This window comes from Eucyclogobius newberryi, unplaced genomic scaffold, assembly GCF_026437365.1.
Source record: "Eucyclogobius newberryi isolate DKJ021-1_F unplaced genomic scaffold, fEucNew1.0.hap1 SCAF_18, whole genome shotgun sequence".
NCBI classification, from domain to species: domain Eukaryota; kingdom Metazoa; phylum Chordata; class Actinopteri; order Gobiiformes; family Gobiidae; genus Eucyclogobius; species Eucyclogobius newberryi.
Window position 1 is genome coordinate 34,878,199 of NW_027315812.1, and position 19,271 is coordinate 34,897,469.

The 19,271-nt window shown below is 47.4% G+C and overlaps 1 protein-coding gene across 7 annotated transcripts in view; it reads right to left on the reverse strand.

Annotated features, from left to right (window-relative positions):
• Positions 1-19,271, reverse strand: part of slc12a7b (solute carrier family 12 member 7b) — a 382,436-nt gene that overhangs the window by 110,190 nt on the left and 252,975 nt on the right. For all 7 annotated transcript variants that reach the window (XM_072451243.1, XM_072451246.1, XM_072451242.1 and 4 more), the window contains exons 18-20: positions 12,403-12,598; positions 9,729-9,898; positions 9,426-9,557 (exon numbers count right to left, since the gene is read on the reverse strand). In XM_072451243.1, coding sequence (XP_072307344.1) covers positions 9,426-9,557; positions 9,729-9,898; positions 12,403-12,598 — 498 coding nt within the window. The remainder of the gene's footprint in view (positions 1-9,425; positions 9,558-9,728; positions 9,899-12,402; positions 12,599-19,271) is intronic.

Genomic DNA, 19,271 nt, shown 5'->3' on the forward strand with positions numbered 1-19,271 from the left:
TGATATACTGAAGGACCTGACCATGCAAGGCTCTGAAAATCTGGAGCAGCAACAGAGTTCTGGATCAGCAGCAGAGTTCTGGAGCAGCTGTAGAGTTCTGGATCAGCAGCAGAGTTCTGGATCAGCAGCAGAGTTCTGGAGCAGCTGCAGAGTTCTGGACCAGCTGCAGAGTTCTGGATCAGCAGCAGAGTTCTGGAGCAGCTGTAGAGTTCTGGATCAGCAGCAGAGTTCTGGATCAGCAGCAGAGTTCTGGAGCAGCTGCAGAGTTCTGGACCAGCTGCAGAGTTCTGGATCAGCAGCAGAGTTCTGGATCAGCAGCAGAGTTCTGGAGCAGCTGCAGAGTTCTGGACCAGCTGCAGAGTTCTGGAGCAGCTGCAGAGTTCATGAGCAGCTGCAGAGTTCATGAGCAGCTGCAGAGTTCTGGAGCAGCTGCAGAGTTCTGGAGCAGCTGCAGGTGGTAGGACACATCACTAAACTCTTTAATGATCATTCCCAGGGGAATTATATAAAGCAGAAATAGGACGGGACCCAAAACGGAGCCCTGAGGAACTCCACACAACAGATCAGCTGAGTCAGACATTATTTGGTTTGCAGCAACACTAAAGCTCCGACCAGATAAATATGAGGAAAACCAATGAAGAACTGACCCTGATGGTCCAATCAGGTCCCTCAGTCTGTTCAACAGGAAATGATGGTCGACGGTGTCAAAGGTCAACCGTGCAGACAGATCCAACAGAACTAAAACCGTGCATTTTCCAGAATCAGGAGACATCATAATGTCACTGGACACTTTTAACAATGCGGTTTCTGAAGAATGATGTTTGCGAAAACCAGATTGAAAAGAGTCGTGAATGTTTGACTGATCAAGGAAATCTGACAATTGTTCAGAGCCCACCTTCTCCAGGATCTTGGACATGAACGGGAGCTTTGATATAGGTCTGAAACGTGGTCTGAAACTTCTTGAGTCTGTCGGGTCCAAGTTTGTTTTTTTCAGTAAAGGCTCAACTATGGCATGTTTAAATGGAGCAGGAAACACACCGGGAGAAAGAGAGAGATTTACCATTTTGGGTCTTAGTGGCCTAAAGTGACCACCAAGGGATGAGCCCCGGGCGCAGAGCAGCAGTGTAAGACGCTTCTCTGTCGCTGAACTCTCGCCCGCTCTGTCACATGTGAAGTGTTCAGATTCAAGACAGATAGAGACTGTGTGTGTCCCTCGTGTCCCTCATGTCCCTCGTGTCCCTCGTGTCCCTCGTGTCCCTCGTGTTCCTCGTACAAATAATGCCAAAAAGTCACATCTCAGAAAAACTATATCAGGCTCAGACCAAATAACTTAAGGAAAATAACAATCACAAATGACACAAATGTACAAATGAATAAACACGTAAAATGTGACTGATCAACATTAGAGCAATTTCCTCCAAATCGCTTTTAGTTAATGAATTAATTAGTGACTATAACATAGATCTTCTAGCTCTAACTGAAACGTGGCTTCAACAAGATGATTATGTCAGACTAAATGAGTCCACCCCACCCACCATGTTAACCCCACCTACCCACGTTAACCCCACCCACCCACCAACCCACACATGTTAACCCCACCCACCCACCCATGTTAACTCAACCCACCCATGTCGGTGTAATCCCTCATTGGTCCAGGCGTGTTCCATAGTAGAAAAAGCTTCAGTTGTTTCATCTGGACTCAGTTTGAAAAAATAGACGTTTCGACTCTCATCCAAGAGTCATTGTCAATAAAATAATTTAGATCGAGAACTCCGATATTAATACTGTTCTGTGATAAGACCCGCCCATTGGGCGGAGCCTTCCTGAAGTAGAAAGAGTTGTTTGTTTCAACAGAAACTCCCCCCTTGTATCTACCGAGCCTATTCAGAATTTTAATGGGCTATTAGAATCCTCTTTGTCTTTGTGAGACCCTGGCTCAACCACCCTGAGGACCTGATTAGCATCTAAATGTCCTGGTCCTGGTTCTCTACCTTTCCAGGGGTTCAGTAACCCATTATAAATAACAGGAAGATTGAATCTTAGCCCTCCATTCCTGTTTAAAGAAGGTTTTTCTTTTTAACAAAAATATCTTCCTTAACTCCTCTTTCAAACCATCTTTTCTCCTGCTTAAAACCTTCACCTCACCGTCTTCAAACGAGTGATTAGAGGCTTCAAGATGGAGATGCACGGCACTCTGAGGTCCTGAACTTGTATTTCTTCTGTGCTGATAGAGCCTCTTGTGTAAAGGCTGTTTTGTCTCACCTATGTAACGTTCTTTACAGCTTTCTTCACTGCATTGGATCGAATAAACTACATTGCTCTGTTTTTGAGTCGGCAACTTGTCCTTTGGGTGAACCAGTTTTTGTCTTAAAGTGTTTCCTGGTTTAAAATAAACAGGGACTTCGTGTTGTCTAAAAATTCTCTGCAGTTTTTCCGACAGGCCAGACACATAAGGGATAGAAACACCATTCCTTCTCTGTTCAGTTTCCCTTTTGTCCTGCTTCTTGGTTCTCTTCACTCTGTTGAGAGCCCAAGCGGGGTAACCACAGGCTGAGAGGGCATTTCGGACATGTTTTTCCTCTTTCTTCTTGCCCTCTGAGCTGGTGGGCACACCTTGAGCTCTGTGTTGTAAGGTTCTGATCACACCCAGCTTGTGCTGTAGTGGGTGGTTGGAACCAAAGAGCAGATACTGGTCTGTGTGTGTAGGTTTCCTATATACTTCTATTTGGAGTTTCCCGTCCTCTCCTCTGATCGTGGAACAATCAAGAAAGGCCAAGCGATTCTCCTTAGCGTCTTCTCTTGTAAACCTGATATGTGGGTCCACAGCATTGATGTGATCAGAGAAGGTTTCCAGCTCTTGTTTCTTGATTGTTACAAAAGTATCATCGACATAGCGGAGCCACAGTTTTGGGGCTATGCCTGAGAATGAGGACAGTGCCTTCTTCTCAAAGTGCTCCATGTACAGGTTGGCCCCTATGGGAGAGACGGGCGAGCCCATGGCACAGAACCTTACAACACAGAGCTCAAGGTGTGCCCACCAGCTCAGAGGGCAAGAAGAAAGAGGAAAAACATGTCCGAAATGCCCTCTCAGCCTGTGGTTACCCCGCTTGGGCTCTCAACAGAGTGAAGAGAACCAAGAAGCAGGACAAAAGGGAAACTGAACAGAGAAGGAAGGGTGTTTCTATCCCTTATGTGTCTGGCCTGTCGGAAAAACTGCAGAGAATTTTTAGACAACACGAAGTCCCTGTTTATTTTAAACCAGGCAACACTTTAAGACAAAAACTGGTTCACCCAAAGGACAAATTGCCGACTCAAAAACAGAGCAATGTAGTTTATTCGATCCAATGCAGTGAAGAAAGCTGTAAAGAACGGTACATAGTGAGACTAAACAGCCTTTACACAAGAGGCTCTATCAGCACAGAAGAAATACAAGTTCAGGTCCACAGAGTGCCGTGCATCTCCATCTTGAAGCCTCTAATCACTCGTTTGAAGACGGTGAGGTGAAGGTTTTAAGCAGGAGAAAAGATGGTTTGAAAGAGGAGTCAAGGAAGCTATTTTTGTTAAAAAAGAAAAACCTTCTTTAAACAGGAATGGAGGACTAAGATTCAATCTTCCTGTTATCTATAATGGTAAACTGAACCCCTGGAAAGGTAGAGGACCAGGACCAGGACATTTAGATCCTAATCAGGTACTCAGGGTGGTTGAGCCAGGGTCTCACAAAGACAAAGAGGATTCTAATAGCCCATTAAGATTCTGAATAGGCTCGGTAGATACAAGGGGGGAGTTTCTGTTGAAACAAACAACTCTTTCTACTTCAGGAAGGCTCCGCCCAATGGGCGGGTCTTATCACAGAACAGTATTAATATCGGAGTTCTCGATCTAAATTCTTTTATTGACAATGACTCTTGGATGAGAGTCGAAACGTCTACTTTTTCAAACTGAGTCCAGATGACTACAACTGAAGTTTTTTCTACTACTCAACCCACCCATGTAAACCCCACCCACCCATGTTAACCCCACCCCCTCACGTTAACTGTCACACCTCCAGGAGCACAGAGGTGGGTGTGGCAGTGATCTCACACTCAAGCGACTCACAAGTCCTAAAATGAACAATACATTTCACTCATTTAAAGCCTCATGTGTCAATCACATGTCCAAATATGAGAAACCAAAAAGGAGTTTTGTTCATAGTTATCTACCGACCTCCTGGTCCTATTCAGAGTTTTTAACAGTTTTATGACTTAATATCAAACTTAGAATTAGCCTGGGATAAAATAGTTATAGCTGGAGACTTTAATATCCACGTGAACATGAGTGATGACGCTCTCAGTAATGTCTTCAGCGCCTTGTTAGACAGCATTGGTTTCACTCAGAATGTAAATAAACCGACTCACACTCACAAGAACACTCTGGATCTTGTCCTAACGTATGGAACAGAGATTAATGACCTCATTGTCCTCCCTCAAAACCCTATATTGTCAGATTATTTCATGATTACGTTTCAGTTTATTCTTAAAGATCATCAGCCACAGAATAAAGTTATAATGAAAAGAACAATATCCCAAAAATCTATCTCAAAATTCAAAGAAATAATAGAGCCAATATTCAGTGACATGTCATGTGATCATGTCATGTGATCATGTCATGTGATCATGTCATGTGATCACGTCATGTGATCCTGTCATGTGATCCTGTCATGTGATCCTGTCATGTGATCATTTCATGTGATCATGTCATGTAATCCTGTCATGTGATCATGTCATGTGATCATGTCATGTGATCATGTCATGTGATGTCATGAGATCATGTCATGTGATCATGTCATGTGATCATGTCATGTGATCATGTCATGTGATCATGTCATGTGATCACGTCATGTGATCCTGTCATGTGATCCTGTCATGTGATCCTGTCATGTGATCATTTCATGTGATCATGTCATGTAATCCTGTCATGTGATCATGTCATGTGATCATGTCATGTGATGTCATGAGATCATGTCATGTGATCACGTCATGTGATCATGTCATGTGATCATGTCATGTGATCATGTCATGTGATAATGTCATGAGATCATGTCATGTAATCCTGTCATGTGATCATGTCATGTGATCATGTCATGTGATAATGTCATGTGATCACGTCATGTGATCACGTCATCTGATCATGTCAGGTGATCACGTCATGTGATCGTGTCATGTGATCACGTCATGTGATCACGTCATGTGATCACGTCATGTGTTCACTTCATGTGATCATGTCATGTCATGTGATCATGTCATGTCATGTGATCATGTCATGTGATCAATGACACAAATACACAAATGAATAAACACGTAAAATGTGGACTGCTAAACATTAGAGCAATTTCCTCCAAATTGCTCTTAGTTAATGAATTAATTAGTGACTATAACATAGATCTTCAGCTCTAACTGAAACGTGGCTTCAACAAGACGACTACGTCAGACTAAATGAGTCCACCCCACCCACCCATGTTAACCCCACCCACCCATGTTAACCCCACCCACCCATGTAAACCCCACCCACCCATGTTAACCCCACCCACCCATGTTAACCCCACCCACCCATGTAAACCCCACCCACCCATGTTAACTTTCAGACCTCCAGGAGCACAGGCCGAGGTGGTGGTGTGGCAGTGATCTCACACTCAAGCGACTCATGAGCCCTAAAACTAACAATGCATTTCACTCATTTAAAGCCTCATGTGTCAATCACATGTCCAAATATGAAAAACCAAAAAGGAGTTTTGTTCATAGTTTTCTACCGACCTCCTGGTCCCTACTCAGAGTTTTTAACAGAGTTTTCTGACTTTATATCAAACTTAGTGTTAGCCTGGGATAAAATAGTTATAGCTGGAGACTTTAATATCCACGTGAACATGAGTGATGACGCTCTCAGTAATGCCTTCAGCGCCTTGTTAGACAGCATTGGTTTCACTCAGAATGTAAATAAACCGACTCACACTCACAAGAACACTCTGGATCTTGTCCTAACGTATGGAAGATTATGGAAGGAGATTAGTGACCTCATTGTCCTCCCTCAAAACCCTATATTGTCAGATCATTTCCTAATTACCTTTCAGTTTATTCTTAAAGATCATCCAGTCCCACAAAATAAAGTTATAATGAAAAGGACAATATCTGAAAAATCTATCTCAAAATTCAAAGAAATAATAGAGCCAATATTCAGTGACATGTCATGTGATCACGTCATGTGATCATGTCATGCGATCATGTCATGTGATCACGTCATGTGATCACGTCATGTGATCCTGTCATGTGATCCTGTCATGTGATCATGTCATGTGATCATGTCATGTGATCATGTCATGTGATCCTGCTGAGAACAGCTTTAGTCCCAGTTTAAGTGATCAATGTGTCGACTTGACCATGAATTCTCTGAAGTCTGCTCTTGACGTTGTCGCGCCGTTAAAACAGAAGGTCATTAGGCCAGAGCGCCTCCTCCTGGTACAACCAAGAACTGCGTTCACATAAACAAAAAGTTAGAAAGTTAGAGGGATTATTTCGTCGCTCTCACACCGAAGAATCCCTAAAAGCATGGAAAAGTTGCCTGCTGTCCTATAAGCAGGCTCTGCGTAAGGCCCAAACCAGATATTATTCAAATCTAATAGAAGTCAACAAAAGTAACACTAAATTCCTTTTCAGCGCTGTAGCTAGGCTAACAAACTGTCACAGTGCAGTAGAGCCCTCAATCCCAGCTTCTCTCAGCTCTGATGATTTCCTCCTATTTTTTAACAATAAAATAAAAACAATCAGAGATAAATTAGATGAAATTACCCCCGCTATTAGCCCTGAACTAGCCCAAGCTGTAAATCTAACGTCCCATATAAATCCACCTGTAAACTTAGAAAGGTTCACAGCTGTTGATCAAGCAGAGATAACTTCAGCCATTATGTCCTCTAAAAGCTCAACTTGTGTCCTAGACCCCATTCCAAGCAGACTCCTCAAAGACATTCTTCCCCTAATTATAGACCCTATCCTTACTATAATAAATACTTCACTCGAAAGTGGCTATGTTCCACAGTCCTTCAAACATGCAGTCATTAAACCTCTTCTGAAAAAGCCTAATCTAGATCCCGACCTATTGGTAAACTACAGACCTATTTCAAATCTTCCCTTCGTCTCTAAAATCCTTGAAAAAGTTGTAGTAAAACAGCTTTGTCGCCACCTGCAGGACAATGACTTATTTGAAGTTTTCCAGTCAGGGTTCAGAGCCCACCACAGCACTGAAACTGCACTAGTTAAAGTCACAAATGATTTGTTATTAGCCGCTGACGATGGACTGGTCTCAGTCCTGGTCCTGTTGGACCTCAGCGCAGCGTTTGACACCATCGACCACAACATTCTACTGCAGAGGTTAGAATGTGATGTAGGTGTTGGAGGAACAGCCCTCAGCTGGTTTAAATCCTATCTATCTGATAGGTTCCAATTTGTTAATGTAAACCAGAGCTCCTCACCAAGCTCTAAAGTAATTTACGGTGTGCCACAGGGTTCGGTACTCGGTCCAATTCTGTTTACTCTTTATATGCTGCCGTTAGGTCACATGATCAGGTCACATGACTAACTTCCACTGCTATGCAGATGACACTCAGCTGTATTTATCAATGAAACCTGATCAGAGCGATCAAGTAGACAGACTTAGTACTTGTGTGAAGGAGATAAAAACCTGGATGACACTAAACTACCTGCTTCTTAACCCTGAAAAAACCGAGGTCATTGTGCTTGGCCCTAAGCATCTACGAGACGCTCTATCTGAGCAGATAGCCACACTGGACAATGTCAGTGTTGCCTCCAGTTCTACTGTAAGAAACCTTGGAGTCTTATTTGACCAGGAGCTCTCATTTAAAGCTCATATAAATCAAGCTTGTAAAACAGCCTATTTCCATTTGCGCAACATCGCCAAAATCAGAAGAATCCTGCCTAAAAGTGATGCCGAAAAACTTATCCATGCATTTGTAACGACTAGATTAGACTACTGTAACTCCTGCTTGCAGCGTGTCCTAAAAGCTTTCAACTGGTTCAAAATGCAGCAGCAAGATTACTAACAGGAACAAAAAGAAGAGAACACATTACGCCTGTGCTGAAGTCTCTTCACTGGCTCCTGTCCAGTTTAGAATCAAATTCAAAATTCTACTCTTGACCTACAAAGCCATAAATGACACGGCCCCATCCTACCTCAAAGATGCTATAGAACCATATCATCCAAACAGAGCTCTTCGCTCTCAGAATGCTGGCCTTCTGGTGGTGCCAAGAGTCTCTAAAAGTACTGTAGGAGGTAGAGCCTTCTGGTGGTGCCAAGAGTCTCTAAAAGTACTGTAGGAGGTAGAGCGTTTAGCTACCAAGCTCCTGTGTTATGGAATCAGCTCCCGACCCATGTTAAATATGCTGACACAGTCTCTTCATTTAAGTCCAGGCTTAAAACGTTCCTCTTCGAAATCGCTTATGGTCAGAGTAGTTAGGAACAGAAAGATAAACCCACAGCTTCAGCTACGCTGCCCTAGGAGTAACTATGCTGGGGGAAGTATGACAGCTTGAGCACTATCCTCTTCTTCTGACTACTTATGCTATCAAACAATATTTATTTTTTGATTCCACTTGCAAACCGTTCACCGCCTTCTTTTCTTTCTCTCACTCCTGAGGACCTGTGGACCCAGATGCCCCTCCCCTGGTGAAGTGTCCCTGCCCTGTGTGGACGGTCCCTCATCTGCCTGAAGAGTGGCTCCAGCTCCAGTCTCCTTCACGTCTGTGAGAGTCGGATCTCTCCTTCACTGGAACTCCTCCAGGTTTCTACTTTTCCCAAGGAGGTTTTTGTAGTTTTTCCTGGCCGAGAAGGAGGGTGTAAGGACAGAGGATTCTGGGACATCGTCCCTCGCCACCACAGACATTGCTTGATTCATTTTTCACTGTTACCCTCAGAGGCAACTGTTGTTATGATTTTGGGCGTCACAAAAATAAATTGAATTGAATTGAAAAGAAAAAAGAAAACTGAATTATTGAGGGAGAGTGGACGCTTGTGCGGGCTGGGGCTCGGGCCGGGGCTCGGGCCGGGGCTCGGGCCGGGGCTCGGGCCGGGGCTCGGGCCGGGGCTCGGGCCGGGGCTCGGGCCAGCGGCGCGGACACAGGCGGGCCAGGTCCACAAGTGAATGGAGATACTCAGGTCGAGAGGGGATGGACCCTTCTGACGTTCTGACGCAAGTGATCTAACTCGGTGTCGGAGTTGCTGGTGCAGAATACATTTAAATAAAAAATGTATTAAGGTTTTGGCCAAAATAACCGCGGAAAATCCGCGTAAACAGTAAAAACATTATTGATGCACTGCACCCACCCAGACATGGGAGGAATGGACCTTCATAAGTGACTTCATAAGACACTGTTAGCACGTACCATCTCCACCACCTCCACCTCTGCGTTCAGCCTCAGGTGGTACAGGAACATCTGCAGGTCCTTCTTCATCTGGATGCTGTTGTCGTCCATCTGAGCCACTGTGAAGATGCGCATCTTGCACTTCCTCCAAACCTACTCCGGGAAGCACAAGTCCAAAAAGACAGAAGCTTTTACTGTCACTTTGAATAATACAGTGTGTGTAGAGGCGTGCACTGCCTCTAATCTGCTGACACAATAACTATATGTCATGATATTTTATATTCTAAGTCCTGTTGGTTTGTATGAAGTGAGTGAGGGGCGGACCTTGTGCTGGCGCAGCAGGAAGGGCAGCAGCATGAGCATGCCTCCATCATGCACCACCCACCACACGTCGATGGTGCCCTCCCCCAGACGCTCCTGGTTTGAGGGGAAACTGTCCACATTCTTAGCCACCAGCAGAGCATGATGGGTCGCCGTGGTCTCTCGAATAGTCTCTGTAAACACACACACACTTCTTTTACCTCCATGGATAAATATAGTATAACAAGGATGATACTTCTTTGTCTCAATTCGATTCTTATCTCAATACGTGGGTCACAACTTCTATATGTTTTGGATTGTCTAGTTGAATTCAACTGAATCTTTTTCGATTCCACCTGCACCTGCAGGGGGAGCCCTGACTCCACTGACTCCACCTGCACCTGCAGGGGGAGCCCTGACTCCACTTGCGGGGGGAGCGCCGACTCCACCTGCGGGGGAGGCACTGACTTCCTGACAGATCAGAGTCAGTGCGTGCGCCTGGGGAAGAATGTCTCAGACACTGGGACTCTCAGCACAGGAGCTCCACAGGGCTGTGTCCCTTGCTCTTCTCCCTGTGACAAACTGTTGCACCTCCAGCCACGACTCTGTTAAACTGATCAAGTTTGTGTACGACACCACCCTCATCACCATGACAACACCACCCTCATCACCATGACAACACCACCCTCATCACCATGACGACACCACCCTCATCACCATGACGACACCGCCCTCATCACCATGACAACACCACCCTCATCACCATGACAACACCACCCTCATCACCATGACGACACCACCCTCATCACCATGACGACACCGCCCTCATCACCATGACGACACCACCCTCATCACCATGACGACACCACCCTCATCACCATGACGACACCACCCTCATGGGGCTCATGTTGGACGGGGATGAGTCTGTTACAGGAGGTGGAGCGGCTGGTGCAGCAGGAACAACCTGGAGTTCAACACCAGAAGACAGTGGAGATGATCGTGGACTTCAGGAAACTCCCCCACCCCCCCACCTCGTCGTGTCTCCACCGTTTCTTGCTTTCTTGTCACCACCATCATCCAGGACCTCCACCATCAGCTTCCTCATCAAGAAGGCCCAGCAGAGGATTGGTCCAATTTATCAGACAATCAAAAACAATTCACGGTGTCACAATCGATGGAACATAACATCACTGCTGCAGATGATGTGCTATTGTATTTGAACAAGCCATTTCCAAACTCAATGTGATGCATTTTCTCCAAGAAATTGGCCCAACGTTTGGATACAAATTAAATGTACAAAAATCTTAAATTCTCTCTTACTTCAAGAACATCCCCAACCGGCTGAAGAGTGGAATAAACCATCTCAAGATTTGTTTGGCACAAATATAAGTGAATATACATTTGTGCATCCATGTGTATATATATATATATATATATATATATATATATATATATATATATATATGTGTGTGTGTATTTTCTCTCGTTATTTATTATTTTTCTTCCCTAAATCTTTAAATAGGTCATATTGTGTTTTATGTCATTTTTGTTGCTGTGTGTTTCAAAAACAATAAATAGTAAAAAAAAAAAAGGAGGAGTGACTTGGGTGCGTTGATTGAGGATGAGGAGCATCTGTCCTTAGACCCTCCTTCTGTCCTCAGACCCTCCTTCTGTCCTTAGACCCTCCTTCTGTCCTCAGACCCTCCTTCTGTCCTTAGACCCTCCTTCTGTCCTTAGACCCTCCTTCTGTCCTTAGACCCTCCTTCTGTCCTCAGACCCTCCTTCTGTCCTTAGACCCTCCTTCTGTCCTCAGACCCTCCTTCTGTCCTCAGACCCTCCTTCTGTCCTTAGACCCTCCTTCTGTCCTCAGACCCTCCTTCTGTCCTCAGACCCTCCTTCTGTCCTTAGACCCTCCTTCTGTCTTTAGACCCTCCTTCTGTCCTCAGACCCTCCTTCTGTCCTCAGACCCTCCTTCTGTCCTTAGACCCTCCTTCTGTCCTTAGACACTCCTTCTGTCCTCAGACCCTCCTTCTGTCCTCAGACCCTCCTTCTGTCCTCAGACCCTCCTTCTGTCCTTAGACCCTCCTTCTGTCCTTAGACACTCCTTCTGTCCTCAGACCCTCCTTCTGTCCTCAGACCCTCCTTCTGTCCTTAGACCCTCAATCTGTCCTCAGACCCTCCTTCTGTCCTCAGACTCTCCTTCTCGGCCAGGAAAAACTACAAAAAGCTCCTTGGGAAAAGTAGAAACCTGGAGGAGTTCCGTGTGAAGGAGGGATCTGACTCTCACAGACGGACAGGCGGACGCCTGGCTCGGGTGCGTTGGTCGAGCTGGGGAGAGGTGCCCTGGCCTGGCCTGGTGATCGACGCAGATGGAGTTAGGTCTTCCAGGTGAACTTACGCAGGCTTCATAATTGTTGCAAGATTAGGGATGGGTCCTAAAAGATCTTACCACTCATGTGTTTACATTTGGCTCGGAAAAAAGAGAAGCTGTAGTTCCAAAAAGCAATATTACAATGACAGCAAAAGTATGTAATGAATAAAAATTGAGAGGGAAAACTTCTGTACTAAACTGCACTAATGATTTGCTTTTTGTTAGCATTCTTTCTGCATGGAATTTCATTTTAATTTTGCATTTGGAAAGTTTGATTTAATGAAGCTGGTCACATGCAAACATTAAAGGAACAGTTGTAGCACAAACCTATGAAGTTCTTCCACGATTGGGGGTCGTTGGCCTGCTTCCAGGTGCCGGGCCAGGCCATGAGGACAGTGTTGTGCCTCATGCCGCCCAGGCCTGCAGACTGGATCAGGTGGGACACGCCGTCGCGCAGGTTGGATGACACCACCACGTGACAGAAGCCTTTGGTGCGCTCAGCGGACATACACACCTTGATGTTCTGTACAAGAAAACCACATGATCCAGAGGCTTGTGATTACAGTTTCTGCTGATGGTCCAAAGGTCCAAACATATGAATCAAAGGTCTAAATCCCCAGTCAAAGCTGAATATTAGAAACATTAACATTTATCTCATCTTGACCAATAGACAGCAGTTGTTCTATTACAATTAACCCAATCACACTCTAGCTTGACACATTGACAGAATTTTAAAAAGCCCAGGATCTTTTTGAGTCTTTAAAAAGGTGAATTTAGTAACAAAACCCCACATAAAACATTCTGTAGCTACAGAAATGTGCTGCTTCTTAGCCTAATTGTCTTCATTTAATTCTAAAATGCCACATAATCAGTTACTTCAGCATTTAGCTCAGGTCAGACCCACACTGCTCCTCATTTCATCATCTTTTCTTTTCACATTTCAACTTTTTAAAGTCATAGATTCCACAGTCTGCAGTGTTTGTCACAGAGAGGGAGGGGGGTGTTCCCTGCTGGAGGGAGGGGGCTGTTCCCTGCTAGAGGGAGGGGGGTGTTCCCTGCTGGAGAGAGGGGGGTGTTCCCTGCTGGAGGGAGGGGGGTGTTCCCTGCTGGAGGGAGGGGGCTGTTCCCTGCTAGAGGGAGGGGGGTGTTCCCTGCTGGAGGGAGGGGGCTGTTCCCTGCTAGAGGGAGGGGGGTGTTCCCTGCTGGAGGGAGGGGGCTGTTCCCTGCTAGAGGGAGGGGGGTGTTCCCTGCTGGAGGGAGGGGGGTGTTCCCTGCTGGAGAGAGGGGGGTGTTCCCTGCTGGAGGGAGGGGGGTGTTCCCTGCTGGAGAGAGGGGGGTGTTCCCTGCTGGAGAGAGGGGGGTGTTCCCTGCTAGAGGGAGGGGGCTGTTCCCTGCTGGAGGGAGGGGGGTGTTCCCTGCTAGAGGGAGGGGGGTGTTCCCTGCTAGAGGGAGGGGGCTGTTCCCTGCTGGAGGGAGGGGGGTGTTCCCTGCTAGAGGGAGGGGGGTGTTCCCTGCTAGAGGGAGGGGGGTGTTCCCTGCTGGAGAGAGGGGGGTGTTCCCTGCTGGAGGGAGGGGGGTGTTCCCTGCTAGAGGGAGGGGGGTGTTCCCTGCTGGAGAGAGGGGGGTGTTCCCTGCTAGAGGGAGGGGGGTGTTCCCTGCTAGAGGGAGGGGGGTGTTCCCTGCTGGAGAGAGGGGGGTGTTCCCTGCTAGAGGGAGGGGGGTGTTCCCTGCTGGAGAGAGGGGGGTGTTCCCTGCTGGAGTGAGGGGGGTGTTCCCTGCTAGAGGGAGGGGGGTGTTCCCTGCTGGAGAGAGGGGGGTGTTCCCTGCTAGAGGGAGGGGGGTGTTCCCTGCTGGAGAGAGGGGGGTGTTCCCTGCTGGAGAGAGGGGGGTGTTCCCTGCTTGAGGGAGGGGGGTGCTCTGAACACTGATTGGCTGCTGTGGAACGGGTCGATCGAGTCGTTTGTTCAGAGAAAAGTTTGAGATTTTCCAAGGAGGTGAAGCAACAATATTAAGGATTTTGAATAGAGTTCTTGGGTTTGAAATTAAAAGTCAAATCCGAGTAATGGTGATAATGACGTGTCTTTTGTCAATTGCCTTTAATGCTTGGTCATAGAGGGATGTGAGAGATTTGAGCATCGTTTCATTGGCCTGAGACAACAGGATAAACAATAGGTCATGTGTGGGATCATCAGCAGTGAAATATAAAATCAAGCTGTTCTTCATGAGTCTTAAAGGTGCCATAACAGGCTTTGTTCACGTTTGGTAGTCTATCCTAAGTGTATCATTGATAATAATAAGTGTTGTGCAACACCCTTAACATAATAGTTCAGAAATATCACCCAGACCTTGGACCCTTCACCAACCCGGAAATGCAAACGGCTTGGTTTGATATTCGCCCCCACCCAAGAGCCATCTGGCTCCCCCGCCCAACCCGTGACGTAGTCTCAGAGCGCGTGTGCCCCGCCCACCCGTGACGTAGTCTCAGAGCGCGTGTGCCCCGCCCACCCGTGACGTAGTCTCAGAGCGTGTGTGCCCCGCCCAACCCGTGACGTAGTCTCAGAGCGTGTGTGCCCCGCCCACCCGTGACGTAGTCTCAGAGAACGCGTGTGTGCCCCGCCCACCCGTGACGTAGTGTGTGCCCCACAGCTGTGTGCTGTAAGCTCCGCCGTGCGCCGCTCCGCGCGAGTGAGTGAGAAAGAGTCTACTTTGAGACTAAATAAATCTGGTGTTTATTCTACAGCGTGCGCAGAACAGATATATCTATAGATCTATATATATATATATATATATATATATATATATATAAGTCTTATGTCCATCGCGCTCTTATTTCCTGGTTTTTCGGTATCGGATAGAACTTCTCTCCGAGGGGGGATGGTGACGCGTGCTTGCCCTTATGACGCGGTCTTGCACCCACCGCCCGTCAGTTTGGAGATTGGAGGAAAGGAGATAGTCTGTAATATAGCTAAAAACTGCGGGAATCAATCAAAAAAAAACACTCTGGACATATATGAAGCACAAATAGCAATGTAAGAAGGTCAAAAGCTCTTAAAAGTCGATTTTGCCACTGCACCCGCTCTGTCCAGGTGAGCTGATGCTTTCTGTCAGGTAGCAGCGAGCAGCTTCCCTGGAATGATTGCTACTAAAGCCAAATTGCATATATTAAAAATCTGTGTGATAGTTGTTTTGAATATTTCCCAATGATTTTTGATGAGTCGTCAAGTCTCCAGGAGTCTTTGGCCTTTGAAATAGCTGGAACTTGGATTAATGTGTCTGTTTTGGCACGATCAAAACATCTGAAACTTAGAGCACTTTTTCTGATCATGTATCTGATCAGGTTTTCGTTTCGGTTCATGTTTTCAGTAGAAACCCTTTTGTTTTTATGCTACCTTTTTATCTTTTTCCTTTTTATCTTTTTCCTTTTTATCTTTTTCCTTTTTGTGTGGTTCTTTTTGTGTTTTGTGTTTGTGTAAGAATGGTGCTGATTGTGGGCCACAGAAGTGACCAAAGCGACAGGCGTCACTGACAGATGAGGAACGTCTGAGTTATTTGGAGATGGAGAATCCCTGGGTTAAATGTGAGCGTGGAAGGAACAGATCAAAGCATATAATCTAGACAAAAATGTTAAATGATTCATATTTTGTACCTAACAGCACAGATTTGAGATTCTGATGTCTGGATAACAAATATAGAGGTATAGAGGTTTATTACCAGATTGAACAGAAATATAAAGCTACAGTTTCAGCTCCGCTGCCCTAGCAGCAACTATGGGGGAAGTATGAGCTCTGTCCTCTGATAAAGAGGATAATATTTAATACAAGGCTGCTCCAAATAAATTGTCTGTTTGCTGTAACCCGAGCCAACATTTTTCAAGTGGGTCGGACGGTAGGTAAATTCTTTTTTTTTTGTTACTTCGAAGGCAAAAAAAAAGATCAAAATTTTGCAATTTTTTGACTCGGAGTGACCGCCAGGTCAGGCTTCAACAGTCCAGGGGTCGGGTTCAACAGTCCAGGGGTCGGGCTTCAACAGTCCAGGGGTCAGGCTTCAACAGTCCAGGGGTCAGGCTTCAACAGTCCAGGGGTCAGGCTTCAACAATCCAGGGGTCAGGCTTCAACAGTCCAGGGATCAGGCTTCAACAGTCCAGGGGTCAGGCTTCAACAGTCCAGGGGTCAGAGGCTTCAACAGTCCAGGGGTCAGACTTCAACAGTCCAGGGGTCAGACTTCAACAGTCCAGGGGTCAGGCTTCAACAGTCCAGGGGTCAGGCTTCAACAGTCCAGGGGTCAGAGGCTTCAACAGTCCAGGGGTCGGGCTTCAACAGTCCAGGGGTCAGGCTTCAACAGCCCAGGGGTCAGGCTTCAAAAGTCCAGGGGTCAGACTTCAACAGTCCAGGGGTCAGGCTTCAACAGTCCAGGGGTCAGAGGCTTCAACAGTCCAGGGGTCAGACTTCAACATTCCAGGGGTCAGGCTTCAACAGTCCAGGGGTCAGAGGCTTCAACAGTCCAGGGGTCAGACTTCAACATTCCAGGGGTCAGGCTTCAACAGTCCAGGGGTCGGGCTTCAACAGTCCAGGGGTCAGAGGCTTCAACAGTCCAGGGGTCAGGCTTCAACAGTCCAGGGGTCAGGCTTCAACAGTTCAGGGGTCAGGCTTCAACAGTCCAGGGGTCAGGCTTCAACAGTTCAGGGGTCAGGGGTCAGGCTTCAACAGTCCAGAGGTCAGGGGTCGGGCTTCAATAGTCCAGAGGTCAGGCTTCAACAGTCCAGGGGTCAGAGGCTTCAACAGTCCAGGGGTCGGGCTTCAACAGTCCAGGGGTCGGGCTTCAACAGTCCAGGGGTCAGAGGCTTCAACAGTCCAGGGGTCAGGCTTCAACAGTCCAGGGGTCAGGCTTCAACAGTTCAGGGGTCAGGCTTCAACAGTCCAGGGGTCAGGCTTCAACAGTTCAGGGGTCAGGCTTCAACAGTCCAGGGGTCAGAGGCTTCAACAGTCCAGGGGTCAGAGGCTTCAACAGTCCAGGGGTCAGGCTTCAACAGTCCAGGGGTCAGACTTCAACAGTCCAGGGGTCAGGCTTCAACAGTCCAGGGGTCAGGCTTCAACAGTCCAGGGGTCAGAGGCTTCAACAGTCCAGGGGTCGGGCTTCAACAGTCCAGGGGTCAGGCTTCAACAGCCCAGGGGTCAGGCTTCAAAAGTCCAGGGGTCAGACTTCAACAGTCCAGGGGTCAGGCTTCAACAGTCCAGGGGTCAGAGGCTTCAACAGTCCAGGGGTCAGAGGCTTCAACAGTCCAGGGGTCAGACTTCAACATTCCAGGGGTCAGGCTTCAACAGTCCAGGGGTCGGGCTTCAACAGTCCAGGGGTCGGGCTTCAACAGTCCAGGGGTCAGAGGCTTCAACAGTCCAGGGGTCAGGCTTCAACAGTCCAGGGGTCAGGCTTCAACAGTTCAGGGGTCAGGCTTCAACAGTCCAGGGGTCAGGCTTCAACAGTTCAGGGGTCAGGGGTCAGGCTTCAACAGTCCAGGGGTCGGGCTTCAACAGTCCAGGGGTCAGAGGCTTCAACAGTCCAGGGGTCAGGCTTCAACAGTCCAGGGGTCAGGCTTCAACAGTTCAGGGGTCAGGCTTCAACAGTCCAGGGGTCAGGCTTCAACAGTTCAGGGGTCAGGCTTCAACAGTCCAGGGGTCAGAGGCTTCAACAGTCCAGGGGTCAGACTTCAACATTCCAGGGGTCAGGCTTCAACAGTCCAGGGGTCGGGCTTCAACAGTCCAGGGGTCAGGCTTCAACAGTCCAGGGGTCAGGCTTCAACAGTTCAGGGGTCAGGCTTCAACAGTCCAGGGGTCAGGCTTCAACAGTTCAGGGGTCAGGGGTCAGGCTTCAACAGTCCAGAGGTCAGGGGTCGGGCTTCAATAGTCCAGAGGTCAGGCTTCAACAGTCCAGGGGTCAGAGGCTTCAACAGTCCAGGGGTCGGGCTTCAACAGTCCAGGGGTCGGGCTTCAACAGTCCAGGGGTCAGAGGCTTCAACAGTCCAGGGGTCAGGCTTCAACAGTCCAGGGGTCAGGCTTCAACAGTTCAGGGGTCAGGCTTCAACAGTCCAGGGGTCAGGCTTCAACAGTTCAGGGGTCAGGGGTCAGGCTTCAACAGTCCAGAGGTCAGGGGTCGGGCTTCAATAGTCCAGAGGTCAGGCTTCAACAGTCCAGGGGTCGGGCTTCAACAGTCCAGGGGTCGGGCTTCAACAGTCAAGAGGTCAGGCTTCAACAGTCCAGGGGTCAGGCTTCAACAGTCCAGGGGTCAGGCTTCAACAGTCCAGGGGTCAGGCTTCAACAGTCCAGGGGTCAGGCTTCAACAGTCCAGGGGTCAGAGGCTTCAACCCGATCAGGAGACTAAATCTCCCGATTTTAAGATATTTCAATCGACCTTTTGTACGTCGTTATCCTTTATTTTGGTAGCTAAGGCGAGCGGGGGAAACATGCGGGGGACACGGGCGCCGCCATGTTTGTTGTGATGATGCTGCTGGGCGTGTGTCAATCCCAGAATGCATTGCGTAAGACCCTGATAGAGCGTGGCATGTCCTATGGAGACTTCAGTGGCGCCGACAGAGGCAAATCTATTTGATAAAGGCAATTGAACGAAACTGACGCGCAGTCTGTTTTGTTACACACACATGTGAAGGACCCAAAATGAAGACGCACATGCTTTACTCAGTGCGTTATCAGTCTTTTGGGATGAAAGATAGGTTTAGCAGGGTGATAAAAATATTCAACACGGCGGTTTAGGAAAGAACGGTCAGTGAGTTGGCAAAATAATTGAAAAATAAAAGATTTTGACGTTTTTTCAACAAAATGCTGATAATTTCTTTTCAGTCGGCTAGTTTCACACCGGGTCGGTCGGGTTACGAGAGAAATGCTCTCTACTCTAGTTGATGGTTCTTCATCTGCCTCGAAGAACTGATTCTCCTCTTGAAAGGTTCTTGCTCCATAGTCTATCTGCAAATGTAAGTGTGTCTGCCTGTCCGTCCGAGGGAGTCACATCTCTCCTTCACTGTGGAACTTCTCAAGGTTTCTACTTTTGCTAGAAGGAGGGTCTAAGGAGAGGGGACCTTTGGGTATTTGGGACAGGGGACCTTTGGGTATTTGGGACAGGGGACCTTTGGGTATTTGGGACAGGGGACCTTTGGGTATTTGGGACAGGGGACCTTTGGGTATTTGGGA